General features: G+C 40.4%; 1 protein-coding gene across 5 annotated transcripts in view; it reads left to right on the forward strand.

The window, feature by feature from the left end:
- CLUAP1 (clusterin associated protein 1) overlaps positions 1-22,071 on the forward strand; it is a 70,714-nt gene that overhangs the window by 27,581 nt on the left and 21,062 nt on the right. For 4 of the 5 annotated variants that reach the window (XM_074841236.1, XM_074841237.1, XM_074841240.1 and 1 more), the window contains exon 9: positions 19,162-19,234. In XM_074841236.1, the coding sequence (XP_074697337.1) occupies positions 19,162-19,234 (73 nt within the window). Of the gene's footprint in view, positions 1-19,161; positions 19,235-19,463; positions 19,512-19,636; positions 19,669-22,071 lie in introns of all 5 variants that reach the window. The other variant, XM_074841238.1, reaches the window with a different exon arrangement.

Raw genomic sequence — 22,071 nt, forward strand, 5'->3', positions numbered from 1 at the left:
AGTGCACAGGGGGCTTTATAACCAGGCTTCAGGCCGTTCTGCAGTCTGGAGAAAATACAGTCCTTTCCATCACTTTTTGGACACAGGAAAAGGCATGGTGTATTCTGTTGAGAAGTCTCAAATACTCTGCTGCATTATTTGCTTCAGGGATAAAATAACCTGTCTTTTAAAAGATAACATGGGCATTTGACAACTTGTTAGTAATTGTGAACCAATTTCCCATTAACCTGCCTTTTTATAAGCACTGTCTCTGTAGATGTTATTTCCCATACTTCTAACCTGTAGTCAGCTTGGTATTTTCAAGTGTCTTCTTTTATAATGTTCTTGGTTTTTTTGGCCAAAGATATGGGGAAAAAGTCCTCAATTAAATCATAATCTTGAAATGAAGCCTAAAATCTGATTTTTTTTTTTCCCCCTTCTGTTCAAATGCCATTGAGACTTAATACCAAAAGTAGAAATGTTTTGAACTGAGCTACCTGAAACTGTTTATAAATTCATCCACAGAAGTTAGTAATGAGTTGGCGTTCAGCTCTTCAGGGGATTTTTGTTAAAAGATAATAAGATGAAGAAAAAGCCTTTGTCATTCAGGACTGTGCCTGTGCTTAAAATATGGAGAGCACTTTTTATCTTCCTTTTTCTCCTTCTTTCTGTGAGACAGCTGGAAAGCTACCCATATGGTCTGACTTTCCATTTACTAGGATTAGCAGGTAACAATGCTTCGGCGTTGTGCAGAATTAGAGAGTATAAAAGCTTGTGACAAAAAGATGTGTTTTTTCTCTGCATACTTCTATCACTTGTTACATGCAGTATGCATTAGCTGGCATCGGAACTGGAAACATCTTTAGGATGTGTTTTATGCTGAAAACAAAATGCCATCAGGTCTTATGCATTAGGAATGTGTTCTGGTGGTCTGTACTTGTGTGTCTCTAAATATGACCTCAAGTGATCAAGCTACTTGAGCTGAACACTCTATCTGTTAAATACATTGTGTTAGCTTAAACCAGCATGAGGTTTACCTGCTAAGTCTTGTTCTATAGCTTGAGTTTAACCCTGAAAGTACCCTGAGATCATTTAATTTCACTTCCTGTATGTTACTCTGTTAAATCTTTTCATTAGGGAGTGTTTGGGAAAACCAAAAATAAAAAGGGGGAAAAAAGGTACGTTTGACAGTTGTTCTTCAGAACTGGAGAGAGGAGCATGGGGATCAAGAACAGAAAATTGAAGTATCTAAAAATACTTAGAATACTTGAAGGATGAGACTGTAACCATCTCTTTGTGGGCAGCAATACAGGGACTCAAGTAGCCATGACTGCTTTGTTGTAGAAGCTGTTGCTTTGGTAGAAGAGGAGGCTATGCGTGTGTCTCTTCTGCAGCCAGATTTTCAGGAGTGCTGGAGTCCAAACTATTATTTGAAGTCATTATGAGATGTTAGTTTCAACATCAGGCTCCAGGACTTGGTAACTGAAAGAGGATGAAGAATCTGGGTCCCAATTAAATGAAGAAACTTGCTGGTGCACTCCTATTTCCAAACCAATTTTTTTACTTTTTATTTTAAAAACATGGCACACTGTTTAATCCATTTCAGTTAGTATCTTGCCAACCTGGAACACCAGAGTATTTCTCTCACTACTTCTGTCAGTCTTGATCTGCTTTTCAGGTGGTGCTTCGTCGTCTTTGGCTACTTGTTGGTGGAGCAAGACTGTGGGTTGTTTATTCCATGCTTGAAAAAAAAAAAAAAAGCAGTTTGCTCTAAAATGATGCTGCATATTGTCCTAAAGTTTATCATCTCATGTCATTTTCAGAATCAACTGAGGAAAAAGTAATGAGGATAATTACATTTAATTCATTTTAATACACAGTCTCTCCAGCTGTCAAAAAACACTGAAAATTTTGTTGATTTTTTTGCCGTCCTGATTTGTCTTTTGTTTCACTACACAAATCTTAATTATCTTCTGTAGTAGAAGTGAGAGTCAATTCTTTAATCATCGCTGTGTATTTTGTTAAATAGCTTGCCAGAAAAAAGCAACAGCGATGTAATTAGATTAATCCAGCACTCTGTGTGCTCTTCAGTACTAAGGACTGATTCGTGGACCCCTTTCCTTGAACAGGTGTGCATTTTTTTAGGAGGATTTTTTGTTCTGATTGAGAGACCGTTGCTGAATAACGACTCTATCTAGTGCACTTAGACTCAAAGCTGTTTTGGTACCATGCTGATGTTGCACAGCTAATGACCTGGGCCAGAGTGAGTTTCCTAATTAGAAAAGTGATTTAAAGATTGTACCCAAGCACGCAATTTTAATTAAGTGACAATGAGCGGTTGAAGCACTCCACCCTCTCCAGACTGCAGTGCTGGTCGTTTGTGTGGATTTTTTGGGGGTTTGTTCTTTGATGTGGTAGGTGTACAATTGCATGGAGAGGAGCACTCTGTAGTTCCTGTTGTTGTCTTAAGCCTCCTGTTCCCTTTGCCTCCCAGTGTCCGTAATAATATGGAGCAGTGGTTGGAGAACAATCGGCAGGACTCTCCTGCCAGGCACTGGACTGAGAAATATCTCTGTGTTAAAAGGAACTTAAAGGCTTGGTGTTGAGTGTGAACCAAATGAATTGCCAGAACTGAACAGTTAATTGATGATGAAATTACCAGCTGTGGAGCACCTGCCTGTTTGATGTGGAAGCCCTTTGAAATGTATGAAAAATATGAAATTATTTGTCTGTTATCAACTCTCATTTGTGGAGGTGTCAGAAGTCCTCACACGACTCCTTCGAGTGAGTTTCTCATACTTATTGTCAAACTGTCATGCACTACTTATTATTGGATCTGAGGAATTTAAATAAGTCTTTTGTCTTTGCAGCTTCTTTAGCCTTTTTTCATTTTCAGCCACCTCTTTTATTCTGTTTCTGTTCTCTTGTGCTGCTCATGGAATTAATCCATCTTCTTGCATTTCTGTGCAGAAGCAGGGATTTATGTGCCTCGTCTCCTCAAAGATTTGTTCTTATTTTTCTGCTTTGTAAAAAGATTCAGCACACTTCATTAATTTTTATCCTGTTTTTAAGATGAAATTGTTTCTGATGTTTAGACATGAAAGCTATTAGAACTTTGGCTGCTCTAAAAATCAGTTTCAGGGGTTTTCAGATTTGGGGGTTGAAATATTCTATGGACTGTAAATGAATGCCTCTCTTTCAAAGGACAACACAGACTAACACAGTTAAAAAGACGTTTTTGAAACTAGCTTGTGTAATGCCAGAATAAATTGGCCATATCCTTTAGCATTTGCCTTTTCTCTAGACAGAATATGCTTATTCTTTTTTTGTGCTTCTCAGAGGACATCCCTGAAGTACTTGCTTCTTCCGCTACTTTCTCCTAAGGTATTTAAGACTGCTTTTATACTAGTGCTGTGAAATCTCAACTACGGAATACCATGATGTGGTGGACACGTGGAAGAGGATGTTCTAAGCCACTCAGTCGTTATCTTTGGTTTGGGATTGCTTAAACCATTTTTCTTTTCATCCTTATGACATTACTATCAGTGAGTGGTCCATCATGATTAAGCAAGGAAAAGCCAAAGAGACTGTATTGTGACTTTCCCGTTGCAACCCACCCTCCCCAAATAAAATCCCCTCTTCATTAAACTAAAGGGTTTTTTTAGCAGAGCTCCATACCCAAAGCAGATGCTTTATTCTGAATAGGCATGAAATAGGGATATCTGAGTTCACTGCACTCTGAGATACTCCTTGGTTCTGCTGGTTTTCATGTCTTTTTACAATGAGCTATCCCATTTGAAATATTAAATCTAGACATTTGCGTTGTGATGTCTGCTTACTGAAACAGCCAGACAGAAAGTTAATATGAAAAGCGGTTGGTTACAGTCTTTAATCTTCTAACTAATGTACATTTGAATTATGACTGTTTGGTAACATTTTTATAGGTACCAGGAGAGCACTCCTGGGCCAGTGTTGCTGAATTATATTGAATATCAGATGTAAAAGTACAAGCAGGCATCTTAATTGCTGATTGATTCTATTTTGGCATTTAGTCCGGTGTACAAGTATGACAGTATTGGTGCACTGAGACATACAAATCCCCTAACAGAGAAATATAGGAAAAAATAGAGGAGGAGGAAGGGAATGCACAGGGAGAGAGTAGGGGCAATGGAGCACAGGAGAAAAGGACAGAGGAAGTTGCTGGTCTGAGAAATGATGGTCACACAAAAGGAGAAGATGGAGTGAAGAGCATGTTAGAAGAGATTCAGATTCCACTGAAGCAAAAAACTGCATTCCCCTGCCAATACCATGGCAACTAGATCTAGACTCTCAAAGGAACCTCTGAATGTCCTGAAGTAGTTGTGTGCGTACCTGCTCCTGGTGCATTATTGATACTGTCTCACATTAAAAGCTATGGGAAAACTTTCCAGGAGATGAAGACAATTGAGATCAGCTCAGTTGATTTGGGGCCATTTGACTCACAGCGTCAAGTCTGACAGACTCTAGAACTTGTTTGATCTCTAGGTCTGTGAAAAAATAAGAATTTATTAAAACATCACTTGTATGCTTTTCTGAGCAATGGAAACATTCATATTCTGCCTTCAGCAGCCCATGAACTCCTTAGCAGAAGAGTTAGAGGTTCCTTGTGCATCAGGGCTTGGGGCTATGCTTGGATATGAACCCCCTGCATAGGCTACTCAGCCTAGTTCTTTCTTGCTGCTGTGGTAAAACTGTGCTAATTCTGTTACATATGAAATACTCTGCAGCTGTGGAAGGAATACAGGGAGAGTATCTACTAAGTTTTGCAGTGTACTAACGGTGAGTTTCTCTGTTGTGCCAGCAATTCCTTCTGTGACGTGTGAGATGTAATAACTCTCACTGATGGTGTAGCTTGGAAATCCATGAATGATTTTCACAAGCAGAAATCAGACACCATCTGATCTCTACTATTTTCAGTTCTTAGGTTGTCTCACTGAATTTCTTCTGCACTGACTCTACTCCAGAAGGAGCATTGCATGAAAACGGCCTCTATTTAGTGTGTTCTGATTGTACTGCCTTTTAGGTTTTAAGTATTCTCTTTATCCAGTTTTATCTGGGAAGAAGATAGAATAAGTGAATTCTTCATATTACAGTCTTTCTGTCTTCCCTGTCAGCCTGCATTAAGCTTTTGAATATTCACAAGTACTTTAGATGTGTGAATTATGTAACAGAAATCTAGCTTGAAATTCACTCAAAATAGGAGACAATCAGATCACTTGAAGCAACACTGATAAAGCAGATAATTTTTTTTTTCTCCAGAAATCAACACATAAAAGTCATTGTGAGAGACCTTTTAATAGGTGATTAAAAACCAAGGAATTGGTTGAAAGAAAAAATTAAAATAACTTTTATTTTGGGACTGATATTTTGCAAGTGATTTGCACCAAATAATGTAAGTAGGTAATGTTAAAATTATGTATATGAAATTTAGGAGGTTTATGCTCTGCTACTGGTACTTAGCAGCAGAGAAAAGTAGCTATGAGACTAGCATTTTGATTTGCACAAGCATGAGTAATCTCATAATGTGCAAAACAGTAAGGTTTGAGTTTTTAAATGTTAAATAGTAGAATAATTCTCAGTTTTCTAGCCGTATAGAAACAATTTCTAGTTCAATTCTGTGAAACATGAAAATTAAACACTATGCATGTATGAACAGCAGACCTCTTGAGGAGGTGTCCTGGCAGAACCCTTGACTAACGCTCACCTAGCGCGGCACAGGCTGGCAGTGTGAATGACTGCACCTTGCACAGCCATTGCCTTCTTCTCTGAGAGCTCCAGGATACTGTCGGGATTCTTTGAAGAGGATTCTGATATTGAGATAACCAGTGGGCCAAATTGTGAGCCATACCATTTCAGAAGCATTAAAGCAGGGTCAAACATCTGGACTAAGGAAAGGTAAGAAATTCAAGGGCAAACAGTTACACCTTTCTGCCTAGGGCCTGTGAGCTGTGTTTGTTTTGCTAGAAATGCATTTACATTCTTGTTTGGGCTTACCTTGAGTACGATGTAGTCTTGAAATCAATGGAAACCTCCATTTTAGGCCACTACATTCTGAGACCCTCCTTTTTTAAAATTGGTTGACCTGGAGAGTGATATGCCTGTCTCCTACTCAAGCTTTGAGAGGACTGAGGATAAACCTGACTTTGAGAGGACTGAGAAGAAACCTGACCTGGTCAGAGCCTGGCCTGTTAAGCAGGGTCTAACTCACTTTGGCAGTGCTGCATTCACTTTACCTGCTGGTGGCCATCTTCTAACAAAAAACAAGGACTTCATAAAGTGCATCCTACATCTCAGTTCCTGCTCAGCCACATGGATTTTTTAAACCAACAGCTCCTGTTTCTTAATCTGTGGAGTAGGCTGGAATGAAGCTATCCTGTGCCCCTACTACTTAGGCTGGGTGATTATGTGAAGAACAGAGAGTTACTGAAACTAGAGAATAAGGACGTATAAGGTGAAACCTGATGTTGTTGTAGATCGTGGGTTGCCCAGAGATGATTACTTCCTTGTTTTGTATTGAAGAATTATAGCCTGATGCATGTGAACAGTCCTAAAAACAGTGCTTGCCATCCCCTTTCAGAAGAGAGATTTGTCTGCATCATTAGTCATCTTCACTTTCTTCTTCTCTAACCCACCACAATGAGTTATTTAAAAATAGTTTTATCCCAGTCTTCTAAGCTAGTAGCTTGAGCACTCTTCTGGCAAGCAGGAACTAGGAGTACAAATGTTTTCAAGCTGGAGAAATCATAAAAACCAGGTCTTTAATTCCTGTGCTAGGGCTCTAACAAGACTGTTAGAGGGGGGTTTGCTGGCACTGCCTCTTAATTTGGGGCTTGACTGGTGGGAAATAAGAAATAAACCGAAGTGTGCGTCAGCCACGTGTTGAAGAGATTCTTTGCTATAAGAAACATGGGCTGTATTGGAGCTAATTGATCTCAAGATGGAAGGCAGCAGATTCCATTATCAGTTCCTGGAACCATCAAGTTCACCAAGAACAACTACTCTTTAATATAATAAGCTCTCTCCTTGAAAAGAGCGAATAATCCTGACTCCTCTTCAAACACGTAAGGGTTTGTACTGCCTGTGATGCAGGGAGAGGATAATTCTGATGTTAGATTCTAGCAGTAATGTGACAGTGCTGCTTTATGGTGGTGAAGAAGACACAGCTGTGACTACTAACTTCCAATCAACATTAATTTGCGTGATAATTTCTTCAGACGCTGCAAACTGACCTCAGGTTTACATTACAGAATTGTACGTTAATTGAAATAAATCGCACATCCAAGCAATATTGCTTGTAAGCTTGGTACAATAAAAATGTAATACATGAAGGGAATGCTCAATGAGCTGTTATTGAGTCATTATAATTCATATCTTCCACAAAAGCAAATAAGAAAAGTGGAAAGGAGTTGTCATTATGGTAATGATGAATACATTTGATTCACCGGATAAAGTCCATCCTCTGTGACATTATTTTAGGCAGTAGTGAATTCCTGGGTGTTATTGCTGACTTGAAGCTTTTTGTATTGAGAGCATTTTAACTGAAAAATTCTGGGCAGAAAATGTTATTCTGGGCCTTTCTTTTGTTCTTTTTTTTCTTAGTTCTGTTTAGAGTTCTCTTCAGTGCTGGCAGATGATTTAAAGGCCTGTGATCTCGACTAGTCTCATCTTGCAATCTCTGCCAGGGCCCTACCAATCCTTTTGTCTTCTGTCTCTTCGCAATCCTCTTGAGCTATGCCCTGTCATAGACAGTCACATAAATCCTCAGCGGTGTGCTCAGTGCTGTTTTTCCTCTAACGTTCTGCTCCCTTGGCTCTGACCTGTGGTTCCTAGATGGTTCAGGAGTATTTCTTGCGTCCTCTTGGGGCCTTTGACTTCAAACCTTTAGCCAGCTTTATTGAATCTGGATCTTGCTGCATCTGAAAGGAAAACCTTAACCTAGCATAAACATGCTAGATGTACCTGTAGGCAGGATCCCTGTGCTGCCATTTATGCTGGTACTTGTTGTGGTGAATCATGACAGTGCAAAACGCCTTGCTCTCAAAATGGCCCAATTCATGTGAATAATGAGACAGCTCTCATCAGTGGCACAGCGAAGTGTGCTCTAGGAGAAGTGTTGGAAAATTAGTTCAGCAGAAGCATTTGGTATACGTCATCTGTATGGCTTTTCCATATCTATGGTGTTTCTTTCCCATTATTGTTGAATCAATGGCAATAGTCAAGGGAAAAGCTACATCAGGCTGAAAAGTGATCCATACTGTGCAAATGCACACACAGGTGTGGGGGAGAACTGGCTGGCCCAGGAAGTAATGAAAATACAGTGCGTGGGTGCATGCAAGAAGGGATCCTAATCATTGGAGCTTCAGAGAGAAAGAAGAGAGAAGTTCATGGAGTAAAGGAAGATTTGAAGCCTCAAGCTCATCAGAACCAGAGTTAACTCCAGAACTCGTAATGAAGGGGATAAGATTACACAGAGATGGACTAGTATCCTTTCTGGGGGAGCTTTCATGTAGCTTATGTCAAATTCCTTGAATTGCCATGCATCCTAATATATAACCCAAAACAAGCACAGTACAGCAGTGGAGAGGAGTATTTGAGGTGTGGAAAGTTTGGGTTTCTTTGGTTTTGTGGGATTTTTAATAGAAAACCAGTCAAATTAGCTAAATAACTTTTAAACCTGCTTTCTTGGTCACTTATTCACAGATTAATTCTTTTCAAAGCCAGGTCAGCTATGGCATCAGACCACATTGCTCGACTTTATCCAGGCCAGTCTTGAAAGCCTCCAAGGACAGAGAATGCACAGCTAATTTGGTCACCGTTTGTTCTAATCGAAAATGTGTAATGTGTAGGCACAGAAGAAAGTGGAGTAACCTGTGCAGAAAGCTTTTATATTGCATCAACAGTTGCTCAAGAAACATGCCACTGGGAGAATTACTTCTTTACTTTATGAGGATGAGGGGAGAGCTGTAGAGAGAAGCAAAGAGAGTTCATACAAAGTATGAAAATGGCACCCTAGTCTATAGGCGAGTCAGGAAACCCTTTCCATAGTGCAAGAACAAACTATTGTCAAGTTGGAATTCATCCCCCTGAGCTAATTTGCCCTTTCTGTTTTGTTTCTTCCTTTTGAGTTCCCAAAGGGAAAGTATTAATGTCTAGGCGAGACCTTCATGCGCAGTCTGCTTATTCAAGAGGAGCAGTAACTGGTCTGCCTTAAGTCTCAGGATGCCACCTCTCAACTTCAGGTTATGAAGTGTGCTATTCACTTCCAACTCCAATTTATCTGTTCTGCGAAAAGTGGTTATTACAGTGTTTGAGCTGGATGTACTGAAGTCAGAACTTGCTAAGTAATTATGGAAGCTTTAGGAAGAAGTGTATGTGAGAAACGTTAAACCAATCTAATTTTAAAATACTTGCTGAGGATTGTGATGCATCCTGTTAGTTTAAGTGTGTTTTTTGAATACGCTTCACTGTCTGGCTTCATGTAGCCTGAGTGTGGTATCTTTAAGAGCTGCTATGTAAGAATAGCATCAGTGTAGATAGCCTAGGCCATAAATTGCATCTTTTCCTATCTATGCCTTCTGCTACTCTCATGACCCTATGCAACGGCTCAGCTGGGCACCCTGTTTCTTTCTCCACTTTCCCGCAGATCCTTGATAGCAGTTTACCTTCCTAAAGGCTTTTTCCCAGAAAAAAAAGTCATCATAAGAGCCCATGCTAGATCTTTTTACTATGACAGCTTTCCTTTATGATACATTTCACTTACATGAGGCAAAAAGCTAAAATGTTTTGTAATTTTCATGATAGCATGAATGAAGTTCAGTTAATCAACATGTATTTCCTTGAAAAGATAAACCTTTCAAGAAGCTTTTGAGGTATTTTTGTGACTTGTTGATAAAAAATGCACTTCAGTAGTGATCTAACAGATCTAATTGTTTGATAAATGTGATCGCTGGAGTTGCTGTGTCAGAATTTATTCGGGGAGGATGCTACATTCTGTGGTGAACTGACCAACATGAACGCTGTTCAGTCTCCTACTGAGCCTGCTAAGTCACATTTGGTGTGTCACTTGGCTAAGTGCTATTCTGTCAGCTTGAATGACAAATACTCTTCTGCCCCATTTATTGAAGTATTTTTACTGTATTACAGTACTCTTAGTGAATAATTCTTCCACAAAAAGCAGCAAAATGCAAGGTTAGCAGAGTTTAACACAGGAAAAGAATAATCTGGAAAGACAGAGTCATGTTGTAAAGTAGCATAAGATTTGCTATTTTTCAAAAGAATTTGATTCTTTTGAAAAATAGGCACATCAATGACAGGGAATGGCTAGCTGGGACAGAAGAAGAGTTTCAAGATTTTAAAAAAAATCATAATTAAAAAATTAATAATTTAAAATAATGACATTACAGCAGAAATAAATCCCCATCATCCCCTTCCACTGACACTGGTGGTGCCAGTATTATGGTAACAGTTGGTGAATTTCTGGTGAGGATCAGTTAAGTGTATAAAATACTCTCAAATATGCTTTATATGTGTTTCAATAGAAATGATTACTGTAAAATGACTGTTAATGATGAGAGCGATGACTGTTTCAGCACATGAAAGCAAGGGAGAAGATGGGACTAATGAGAATAAGGAGGAGACTTATAATAGAGGCTGCTGATTTTCAATTCATTCAATGTGTGCTCATCCACTGGAAAGATGACCTCTAAAAAAGTTTAAATGGCCAGTGGTGATGGCTTTCAGACACTCTTCAGACCAAAATGGTAAAGATGTATATAAATGGCTGTAAAAGCTATGTATTTATTAGTATGAACCTTGATGAGGGATCCAGAGAATCTGCTGGAACAAGTTCATGTTTTCTCTTCTGGTGCAGAACTCTGTATTTGGAGCAGTGGCTCATTTGTTTGAGACTACGTTCTCCAAAGCACTGTACTTCATCTAAGACTGGGGTTTTGGGGGAGTTTGCTGCTTCTGTATTCATGAGAAAGCTCTATCACAGTGATAACACTTCAGAATTACTGAGGTGGCATCATCAGTCGAAGAATAACCTCTAGATGCAAAATCTGTCTCTATGCCAGAAGGCCAGGGTCCTGTTTTATTGCTGTCTTTAAGTAGTTGTAAGCCATCTTCCCTGTGGTTCTACACTACTTACTGAGTGCATTGTGTGATATGGAAAGGAATTTTTTAATTTTCAATGTTGGTAACTTTTGTAGGAAAACAAAAGTCCCAGTCAAATGACTATAGACAAGAGACAGGAAACCAAAAGACCCCTCTGGTAATACTGCCAGCTGTGACTTTTGGTTTTGTTTTTTTTTACTGAAGTGATCTGCTAACAATAAATGTTTAAAAGTTCAAGGTTAAAATGAGTATTAGTTTATGCGGCATGATCTGTGTTGTTTTATAGGTCAGCAATTTGTCCTCTGATTCTTAACCATAAACTCTCAAAGGGCTCATCACTTACCAGAGGGCAATGTTCAGCACATTCAGGCTGCTGCTTTGCAGGAGGAGCAACCCCTCCTCCCCCACCTCCCAGCCTGTCCTTTCTAGAGTGCCTAGATCCATCTAGTGCAACCCTCCACACATGGAAGCTGTCATCATATTTCTGTAATCCTGATGGCATCAAAGCTATGCACCTTTGAGTTCCTCCTGTTTTGTTTGCTGTCACGTATGTACTTGTGTTCAGGCACTTGAGATGGGATCCTGCTTGTGCTGCCTTCACAAGCAACGTACCACAGCCTCCCCTTCACTGTTCACAGTGCCCCCATTTCTTGTCAAGCTATCATCATCATCGTTCCCTCACAGACCTAGTTTGAAGCCCTCCTCATAGGTTAGCAAGCCTATTAGCAAAGATTCTTCTGCCCTGCTTTTTCATGGATCTTACCTCTCCCCTAGTCTTCATTCCTCAACAGACTAAAAAGGAACAAAACCCGTAGCATTGCAGTCACTTTTAGTCAAGCATAACTATGGCCACGTTCCAATTCAAATCATAAAACTGGGCACGAATGTAGGGTGAGGTATTTAATAGTAGTTCAGCATGATAGGAAGCATCATCTTCTATTCTTAAAAACCAGCTCCAGGTAGGTGGGTACCTCATGCTATCATGAACTTTAGCTGTGCAGCCTCAATGTTGTGTTCACTTACCTTTCTGTTGTACCTAGCAGGCTTCCTCCGATTTAAGAGTACTGTCACATTCTCTGTTCAGGCACCGCACAATTTCTCCTCGTCCTTATATCTCACCCCAGCTGAACGAGTGGCAACACTCAATTATGAAAAACAAATCCCATTGTGTGCATGTAGCAAGAGCTAATCTCAGCTGCTTTGTTCTATAACAAAACAAGAAACAGCTGCTGAGATTAATAGGCAAGGTGAAGATGAGGTGGTTCAATCCATCATCAGATTGGTTCTCTTTAAGTGTACTACAAAGCAGTAGGATTACCACTATTCTCTAGCAAATCACTAGTGAAAAAAAAACCAAAACAAAACAAAAAACAAACAGAAGGAAAGATTGTTTTCCCTTACTAAGATGAAAAGGTTATACATAGAGATGTCTAGAGAGATTTCTGGGGTTGGGAGGATGTCTGAGAACAGAAGGAATACCCTAGGCAAAAACTGAAATGGTAGTATCCAAACAAAAAAAAGTCAGTGAGCTCCAGTTGTTGTCCTGTTGTTCTTTCATACTTATCCCCTTCCTATTTTCCCCACTTCTTTCCCTTTTCTTTCTACTTAGTGGTACCCGTGTTGTGTGCCAGCTGGCTGCAGGACGCAGATTCTTTGTATTCAAAATCCCCGTGATGTTTCCTCCACAACTTTCCCAACAAAACTTTGAGGTTAACTTTTTAAAAAAAAAATTAAATTGAGATATTTTAAATTATCAAATGCTGCATCACTTCTTTCTGGTTTTGAGTCTTTTTAGACTTGCTGCTTTGCAATCTGCAGGGACAGAGTTGTTTTCAATCTCATGATTTCAGCAACTTTAGTGTTTAAAACAATACTTAGCAGTGTTAGGTATATCATAAAGAACTGTCAGTCAAGAAATTGTGGCTTATTCAAATCCTGGATCACTCGCCTTAAGTCAAACACCAAGTTAGTGGCAGAGCTAGTTGTCTGTGGGTCTGCTGCTGGAGGATATTCTCCATCGTGGCATATTGGCCTCTGTTAAAAACAAAAAAAAAACCCCAAGCAATCCCCTCCACCCCAGACCCTGCACATAGTTGTGTGTAGTTTGCATGTAGTTGTAACTGCATGCTGTTCAGTAATTCTTCTCTCAAAGAAATTACAAAAAATAGGCAATCGATGAAAAAACATTTCTCAGGCTCTGCTTTTGTATAGCTTTCTGTAAAAAGATTTTTCAAAGCCGACTCCCATTCATCCTGCTGTGGGAACCCATAATTGACATTTGACTTGTCTGTAGAGCAATAGGTTAGATTATATTAAAACATGCTGCCAAACAGCTGCGTGTTTTGTTTTACTGAGGTTTTCCAAAGTCTTTCATAATCAGATATGAGATGTAAAGCCATCTGCTTTGCCAGTTAAAGTAGATTGACATACAGAATATCTGTACTGTGCTCATTCAAACTCCATTCTACAAAAAACACACATTTTTCTTTAGTGTATTCAGTGGGCTGTAGAAGACGAGTAACATTCTTGCTGAGTTGGGCACAGCTGATGGTAAACATAAGTGAAATGTATTTCTTTTAAAAGCCTTTGTTAGTCCTAGTTTGTCAACAAAAGAAGTCTTTATTTCCTGTTGCTATTGACTGTATATAGGCTGTTTGTGTGCCACAAGATGAGGTGCCTGCTATGGAAAGCTGGCGACATAACTGGTGACTAAGGTGAACTGAACCCTTATGCTAAAAGGCATGGACAAATTACTAGGAATGAAAAATAGTTCTGACTTGATATAAGGAAATTTTTTCATTGTTTGGATAGTCAGGTATCAGAACAGGTTGCCCAGACAGGATGACTGGTCTCTCTCCTTGCAGGTTTTTAAGACCCAACAAGCTCAAGCCCTGAGCACTGTGATCTGATCTTGTTGCTGATCCTGCTTTTGAGCAGGAGGTTGGGCTGGGAACTTCTGAAGGTCCCTGGGAGCCGGGGTTGTTCTGGGGGACTGAGCATTAGCAACAAAGTCCTGCCTTGCTGCCTATTTCACTAGGCTGTATGCTCTGAGTTTGCAAAGTGATTGATTTGCTTAGTCGTTAAAGGGCAGATTTACACCTAGAAAAGGCTGCATACTGTATGAGACAGAGGAGGAGAAGTCCCATCTCAGCAGAGATCTGTCTGCCTCTGAAGCAGGATTTTCAGCCTCAGTAATCTCTGGTGTCCTGAAAGGCCAGGGAGCCCCCTCTGACGGGGCAGGCTGGCTCTGGTTTTGTGTGAATTGGCAATTTAATTGCGTTAATGTGACACTCTGATTCCACAGTGTATGCTCCCACTTAATTTGGGTAAAGTTTGCTTATAGAGTGAGATACGTGCAGTGTTTGCCTGCAGCATTTCAGTCTTGTTTGTTTACTGGAGAGACTGAACAGGGTGCTTAAATGTTGGCTCCTGCCCATACAGCATCCTGGGGCACCCAGGCCGTTCCCTGTGGGTGCTTCACAAGGTCAAGGCCACATCTCTTGTTTTATGGAGCTGTCACTCTGCCGCTCTGCACAGAAAACGTGACTTGTCCTGTGCAGAGTGCTAGTCTATTCAAGTCCATTGTAGGACATTGTGTGTTGAAAGAGCATCCACAGCATTACGGTCGTCACACCCTCAGCTTTTCTCCCTTGTCACATTTCAGAAGCCCTGGGTCACACAGAAGTGGCCAGCCTGAAAGGGAAAAACACCTCTGATTAGCATGGCCTTGTTTTCACTGAGCTGATATAAATGACATCTCTTAAGATAATGTAAAGTGTGGGGAGCAGTGTCTGCAGTGAAGGTGGAAGCAGGTCAAGCCAAAAAATGCAGCCTAATGATTGCAGTCGTTAAAAGTAACAAGGAGAGAGAGAAGCTGAAACTGCTGCTTACTCAGCTGTTTAAAAGTTGTCATTGTTTTTAAACCCAAAATCTTAAACCAACGAAGCTGTAGTAATAATTCTTTCACTAATTTAACGGAGCTCAGATTTCTCTGCAGGTTCTTTTAAGTCAGTACGTAACTTCAAAAAATTATGTGATAAATTTTGTTTACTTTCTAGATATATGATCTGCCATAACTTCTGCCCCCTCCTTTAAAGATCTTACTTGTTAAGGACTATAAACAGCACTTAACTGATGCTATCCTGGTTCCAACTGGTTTGGGGCTGCCCTTCTGAAACAAGTTTTTGTTGCTGCAGTTTTTGATAAGCTTTTGCAGGGTGTAGTCTGGCAGCACAGCTCAACTGATGGAGTCATGGGCTGCTGTTGAAAGGGAGGATGTAGTCTCAGCAGCTCCCTTGGGCTGACAGCGGCATTTGACCGACCGTGCATTGAGCTATTCAGAAATCTGAACCAGTAGAAAATCAAGATGATTCCTGCCAGTTAAGTCTCTGGGCTGGCTTGCTCTGAGGTCAGCTGAGCTGCTGTCAGTAGCACAAGTAAGAGGATAGAGGAAGGGGGGAGAAGTGGCTCATCTGTACGGTTAAACCTTTTTCTTAGACTTCATTTCTCTTGTATTTTAAGTCCATAAGTTTCAGCACTGAAGCTGAAACAAACAGTATCTCATCTTCGTACCACTGCTGTTTTTCCCACAACTGCAACACCCCGTCCTTTGTTGTGCCAGTCAGGAATTTGTGTAACCACATGCTGAACTGCAGTGGAGAATTTGCCTGGCTTAATGTTGTTTTGATGGATTAGTTTTCACCAGGTTTCTTTTGTGTCACTGCACAAATGCTTGCACCAGAGCAGAAGAGTGATAAAAGGGAAGGAGCAAGCGGTGCAGGGTGACTGCTTATTTGACTGAATTTGAATTGCTGGTTTCAGCTGTCTTAACATGTGCCTGGAATTACAGTACTAGGCAATGATTATATCTGTACCCATTATTTCACTGGTGTGTGAACATTTTAGAAATGTTTTCTGGGTTTATGAATTTGTCCCCATGACAATTGGGAAATATTCTTCCTTTTTTCCTCCCTGTAGATTTTCTTTGCCATATGCACTGTGTAGGCTGCAACAGCCAGTAGGGTTGAGATTCAGATGGCTGATTGATCCCCTCACTTACTCCCTTTGTCCCGAAGACATAGCAGTGGGGAGACTGTATTGTAAATGTTTGCTGGGGCAGGGGCAAGACTTGTTTAAATTGCTGACCATCTTTAAATCTTAAGACTGACTGCGAGAAACTAGATAGGGAGGAAGAGGTAGGGAAAGAAGATAACAGCTGTGAGGCTCAGTCAGAAAATGTTGAGACCCACAAGTTGCAGAGGGAGGTCTTGGAATGGGCATGTGCTACAGAGACTGAAGGAAACTCTGGTAGCTAGAAAGCTCTGAAAATTTTGCCTCCTGTCCACATTCATTTTGACTTTCATCAGTCTTTAAAAAGACTTTGCCAACACTGAAGGGGATGGAAAATGTTAATCATTGCAGTGGTTACCCTTCTCAGTGGAACTGAGCTGTGCAGATTTGCAGGCAGGGTGCAGATGTGTTGCTGCTATATGGAGGTCACTTATATCACGGTCAACAGCATGGACCGAGAGGAGCCAGATAACCTTTGTTGGCCCCCTTACCATAACCACACCGTCCTCAGCAGCCTTGCATCTTCCCTTTAATCTTCGGTCACACTCTTCTGTCCTCACTGTCATTTATTTGTTCCTTACAGAAGGAATTTAATAAAGAAGAGTAGTTTCCTAAACAGGGTATTTAAAATGTTCTGAATCTGCATGAAACAAGTTACAAAAATATGCTTGTGCCTTTTCCTTCCTTGTTCTTGCAGATGGAATTAGCATCTTCCTGCAGAACACATATCCATCACTTCAGAGATTTCAACAGTTTATATTGTTGGAAGTTACTGCTGGAGTGTTTCATTCAGTATGATTTTGCATCATGACCTTTCTGCTTTATAGCCCTGGAAGGTGTCATGCCTGCTTTGGTTTAGCAGTGTTATTTCTACAGTCCCAAGCAATCATTAGCAGTCTTCCTAGCACCCATGGAGCCGCTGTCTTTATTAGTACAGGAGAGGTTGTATGACAGACAATTTGCATGGCTGTCCGAAGCGGATTTTTGGTCCAGAATTTATTCCCTCTGTGGCCTTGAGAGAGGCACTGAGCTGTGTTTCTCACCAGGTATGGGTGATTTATATCACTTCCCCTTACTGCCTGTAAGCGTCTTCTCTTCAGGCTTTTTCAGTGTGGATTTCAACTCCCAAGACATAGATGTTTATGCCAAGTTGTGATGCATCATGCCAGCCAGTCCCCAGGCCTCTGTTTCCAGCATCTTCCTTGTGTGCTGGGTGGGACTTGGTAGTTTGCTGCTGCTTAGAGGTTGGTGGGAGGAGATTTTCCCTTCTCAGCTAGCGCCCTATTGCCATAAGTATTGATACATGTTTCCACCTGAAAGTGTAAAAAGGTTCAACCATTTTCAGATGCTCTTCTTACTTTCTTTCCTCTGTCCCATGAATATTCCAACTGAGTCCCTGTTTCTGCAAATCCACTGTAAAAGTGCAGATTTGACCATGTCAAAGCAACTGGTGTTTTTAATTATAATCATATTTTGCATGGAAAAATCAAAGACTCAGAAAAATCTTAGTTCAATCCGCAGTTAATTAGCTTTCCCATCTACTTGTCTTGCTTGACTGGAATTGAAGAGACTAAAAGGAGCCAGATTTGTGGCTAAATCCTTCCATCAGTTGTTTGTCATCTGTTTAGTACTGTAGGTTCTATCTGAATCTGATTGTATGCATTCGTATCTCACCTACTCTGTCATGTTTAGATTTCTATTTGCCATTAACATTACCCAAATTTAAACTAGATGTCATTAAAAATACATTTTTCTGTTTGGTGCTGCTATTGGAGTAGTGAACCTTGGCTCCTAAAATTCAGTCTCTTGGTATCTTTGCTAGATTTTAGACCTAACTGGGTAGAGAACTTCATGAACTCAGTGAAACACCTCCTACAATTGCTTTGTGGTGTTCAGCAATCAAATAGTCCCTTTAGTCTACCTGGTCTGTGATGTTCTGCAAGTGCACGCATTCTAGAAGATTAAAATTACTCTCATCAGTTACTGTCTATGGAGCCAGCCATGTTTTCTTACTAATCCATTATGCTGGAAGGAGAATGTCTGTCTTAACTGCCACCGCCCTGCTACCATCGGCTTGCTTCTTGCCTTCCGGGCTGTGACATTTCTTACTCAGCTGTCTGTGCAAGGCAGGTTTTAGAAGTCCTCATGGGCCTTTTTGTAACATTTTTTATTATCATTGGCCTTTATTTGAATGGGTTGAGACTTGTGATTTGCTTTTCTTCCTCAGCACAACCACTGTTCTACCTACCTTTTTCCATTTGCTCTGAACTGCATTTGTCATAACTTTATCATACTGTCTTTGAAATAGTGTTTCTTGGCACATTTTTATCAAACAACCTGCTATATTCAAAAAAGGAAATCACCAAACCACCTTGTGCAGTCTTACTGTCATGGTTCTCCTTTGCACCCAAACACTATAGAATAGTACACACTATACTTCTCCAGCTTATCGATAGGGCTTTTTGCTCCCATTTTGTTTGTGTGCTTGGAAACGTGTGAATTTATTCTGGTTTGGTTTGTGTATTATGAAGCTGCAGTCATTTCACAAACCACTTCTGGTGTTTAACGGAATATTGGTTGAAAACAACTACCAAAGACTGCTTTCCAAAGAAATCCACTTCCATTCTGTATCAGCAGTAATTTTCTGTGGGATGGAGACAAATGAACTCATTTTCAGTGTGATAAGTGAGGTTTCAGCTGGTGGGAATGTAGGGCTGATTTTCAGTGCACTGTTTTACCTGGGTATATGCTTTATATCCTGACCCTCCTGGGCAAAGTAAGTAGGAGCTGCCATGTTTCAATTAAGACCTTTTTTTCATAAAATATTTTCAATGCTGAAATTTTCTATTCTCATTCTACCTGTGAGTGCCCTTAACTGTAGTTGTGGGACCATCCAATTAGCTACTTGACTGGGCAACGTGGCAGCTTTTCCAATTCAGTTGTTTTCACCTCTTACAGGAAACAGCAAACATGCTACGTCTTATGCAGAACAGGCTGAAGGAAGAGGAACAGCACCTGCTTAAGAGTGGAAGTAAGTGGGATTTCTTCACAACTTATACTAGCAGAGAAATTGTTAAGTACTGGCTACTTCATGTATAAGTATCCACTTACAAGCATGAAGTGGAGGGAACATGGGATAGATGACAGTCAACAGGCTGTGTTAGAAAATGTGGAATGATAATAACTTTAAAAGCACAACAGTGAAACAGGGAACCTAACCTGTGTGAAATGCTCTTCTGCCTTGTACATTTTACCTGCAGTGCTGAGGGATGAAAAGAGACATCCACAAAACATGCTGTGCAATTGCAGTGAGTAGATTTTAGGCTTCATTTTACTATTATCAAAGCCTATATGGGTTTGCTGTGGACACAGCACTTGTCCCAGCACTATGGGATTGCTGATGAAAGGTTGGTTTGTCAACAAACTTCTTTAGATGATTCTACTCAGCAAAATGCTCGTGTGTAGGTGAGTAGTCTCATTGGTTTGTGGGAGTGCTTCACTGCCTCGTATTACAGATGTGCTGGTGTGCCATGCAAAACTGGAGTGTAATCTCTGTCCTCAGCAGTTAGCCTGCCACGTTGCATGGCATGGAGTTTGGTTATGTGTTCAGACTAATTCTGTGATGTGTCTATCAGATCGTAACTTTCACAGATGAAAAACTCTCAGCTTGAAATCCTCTTTAATATCACTAATCTTCAAAGTGGGATCCACGTTTGCCTGCTTGCATTTGCTTGATTTTAGTGTACCTGCAAAATGTGAATGCAATTAAAATTTGGAGCTTTTTCTTTTTTTTCTAAACTTAGTCTTAATTAATGAGAATTCTAGCTGAGGATCAGAAGGGAATAACGACCTCTTGAGATTTTGTATGAAGCTAACAAACCAGATTTTGCTCCTTTTGAACCAAGCATCAGCAAGAACTTCCTCATTAATTACCCCAGTGAATTTAATATTGCAGTATGTGCATTTTTATATGGTAGTGGAAGAAAATAGAAGGAAAGTTAATTCTCAGGATCAGAGGGAGAGTTCATGAAAGCTGAAATTGAGTAAGGACATAAGAGCTGCACTTCACAGTTTGTTTGCTGGCAGAGATTTTCAGAGCAAGCTCATGAAAGAGGAAATTCACTTATTACTGCCCATCTTTGATCTCATCTTCTTGTGTCAATGCAGTAAAAGCTGAAGAAGTTTTGGCTGAAACATAGGATTCGTAATATAAATTACAAGAATATGGAATTGTTTCAAGGATTTACTTGAGTGAAAAAGTCCAAGTCCTGCTGACAGTTTCCAGGGCAAATAAGTTCAAGAGGAGAAGAACATCCATCATCAGTAATTAGCTGTGTGAAGTATAATGTGAAAAATTGCTGATCTGTTTTCTCCTTGTCTGTGGAAAACTATTCAGTCATTTTGCATCTCTGAAATAATAAGAACCTTGCCTTTTTAGTGAGTGATTTAACTGCCACATAACAACATATGATCATGACTTTTAACGACCTAAGAATATTACCGTAATACATCTTTATTCAAGTACTTAATTGTCATAATTCATATTTATTCTAGTGGTAAGAGCACCAGGATCCTGATTTTCAGTGCTGGCTCATTTACTGACTGTCCCATAACCTTGGAAAATCAAGTAATCTTTGTCAGCTACAGTCTGTCTTTATCTGCATATGGTGTGGAAGTCTGCAGAGTTGCAGAGGTGTAACTGAGACAATAAATTTGGCTCTCAGAGGCTGTTTCCCCAGTCATGAGCACGGAGCATGGCTTCATTACTGCGTGCTGTAAGGTTAATTTAGTGAATGCTGTAAAGCTCTCTGAGACCACAGTTTGCTAACATATAATGATCACATACCAGGCTGTGCATTCCCCTCAGACCAGACCCCACTCTCCTCCTCTCATTATTAGCTAAATGATGCCCTTTATACAATTCAAAACCAAGAGATTTGCTTTGGTAAGAGAATGCAGAGGTTGGTGTCTTAAATGGCACAGTGCCCTATTAGGGATATATCTACAGGTTATGTTAATCCCAGGATCCTAGTCACAAGAAAAATACATTTTTTGCCCAAGAGGAAACAAAGAAACAGCAGCAGGATGGGTGCAGTATCGCCTGCCTGAACTCCCCCCAGAGGTTAATAGTGAAATTCACACTTGAAATAGGACACACGATAAGGGATGGAGTTTCTGCTCCCGAGAGCCCTACAACCTTGGTCTGGCAGTTAGTGATTTTATCAAGGAGCACTGCGAGCATTGTGTGTATTGTGGGGAAATGGTGTAAAGGGCTACAGGCATGAGCACTTAAAACTTCTTTCACCTATGTTTGGAGATTCTGCATGCTACGTCCTCTTTCTAAGATAGGATGTGCCCTGTTAATGCGACAGACACAAAGAAGATTAGAGGGCTTTTCTTCACCCTCAGAAACATCTTTCTAAAGTAGGTTTTGGGAGGAAAAAATACTTCTTTATTCCACTTGTGTTTTTGAGTAATGCCCCGCACTTGAAGCAAAGTGCTTTTGTCCTACATTTTCTTCCATCTTCAGTTTGTCAAAAAATTTAGGACTTTGTTGTCTGGGCCTTCAACCCAACGAATACATTGTGTCTGCTCACAGGAGCATTAAAGTAGACCCTGCTCTGACTTGGCCTTGCTCGTGCAACAGGCTGTGGAGACAAAGGGATTAGATTCTTTCCCTTGCAGCTCCGCCCAGTGGAAGGCGGGCAGGCTGGCCTGGAGTCTCCCAGTATCCTAAGACTCTCTGGCTGAATCTTGAAGGTCCAGAGTGGTCGAGTGAGCTTCGTTTGAACAGTTTCATTGCTTTCCTACACAGAGGGGTAGGACAGGGCCAGTGCCTCCTGCAAGGAAAAGGGAAGGTTCTCTAAC

The sequence above is a fragment of the Strix aluco genome, chromosome 15, assembly GCF_031877795.1.
Source record: "Strix aluco isolate bStrAlu1 chromosome 15, bStrAlu1.hap1, whole genome shotgun sequence".
Taxonomy (NCBI): domain Eukaryota; kingdom Metazoa; phylum Chordata; class Aves; order Strigiformes; family Strigidae; genus Strix; species Strix aluco.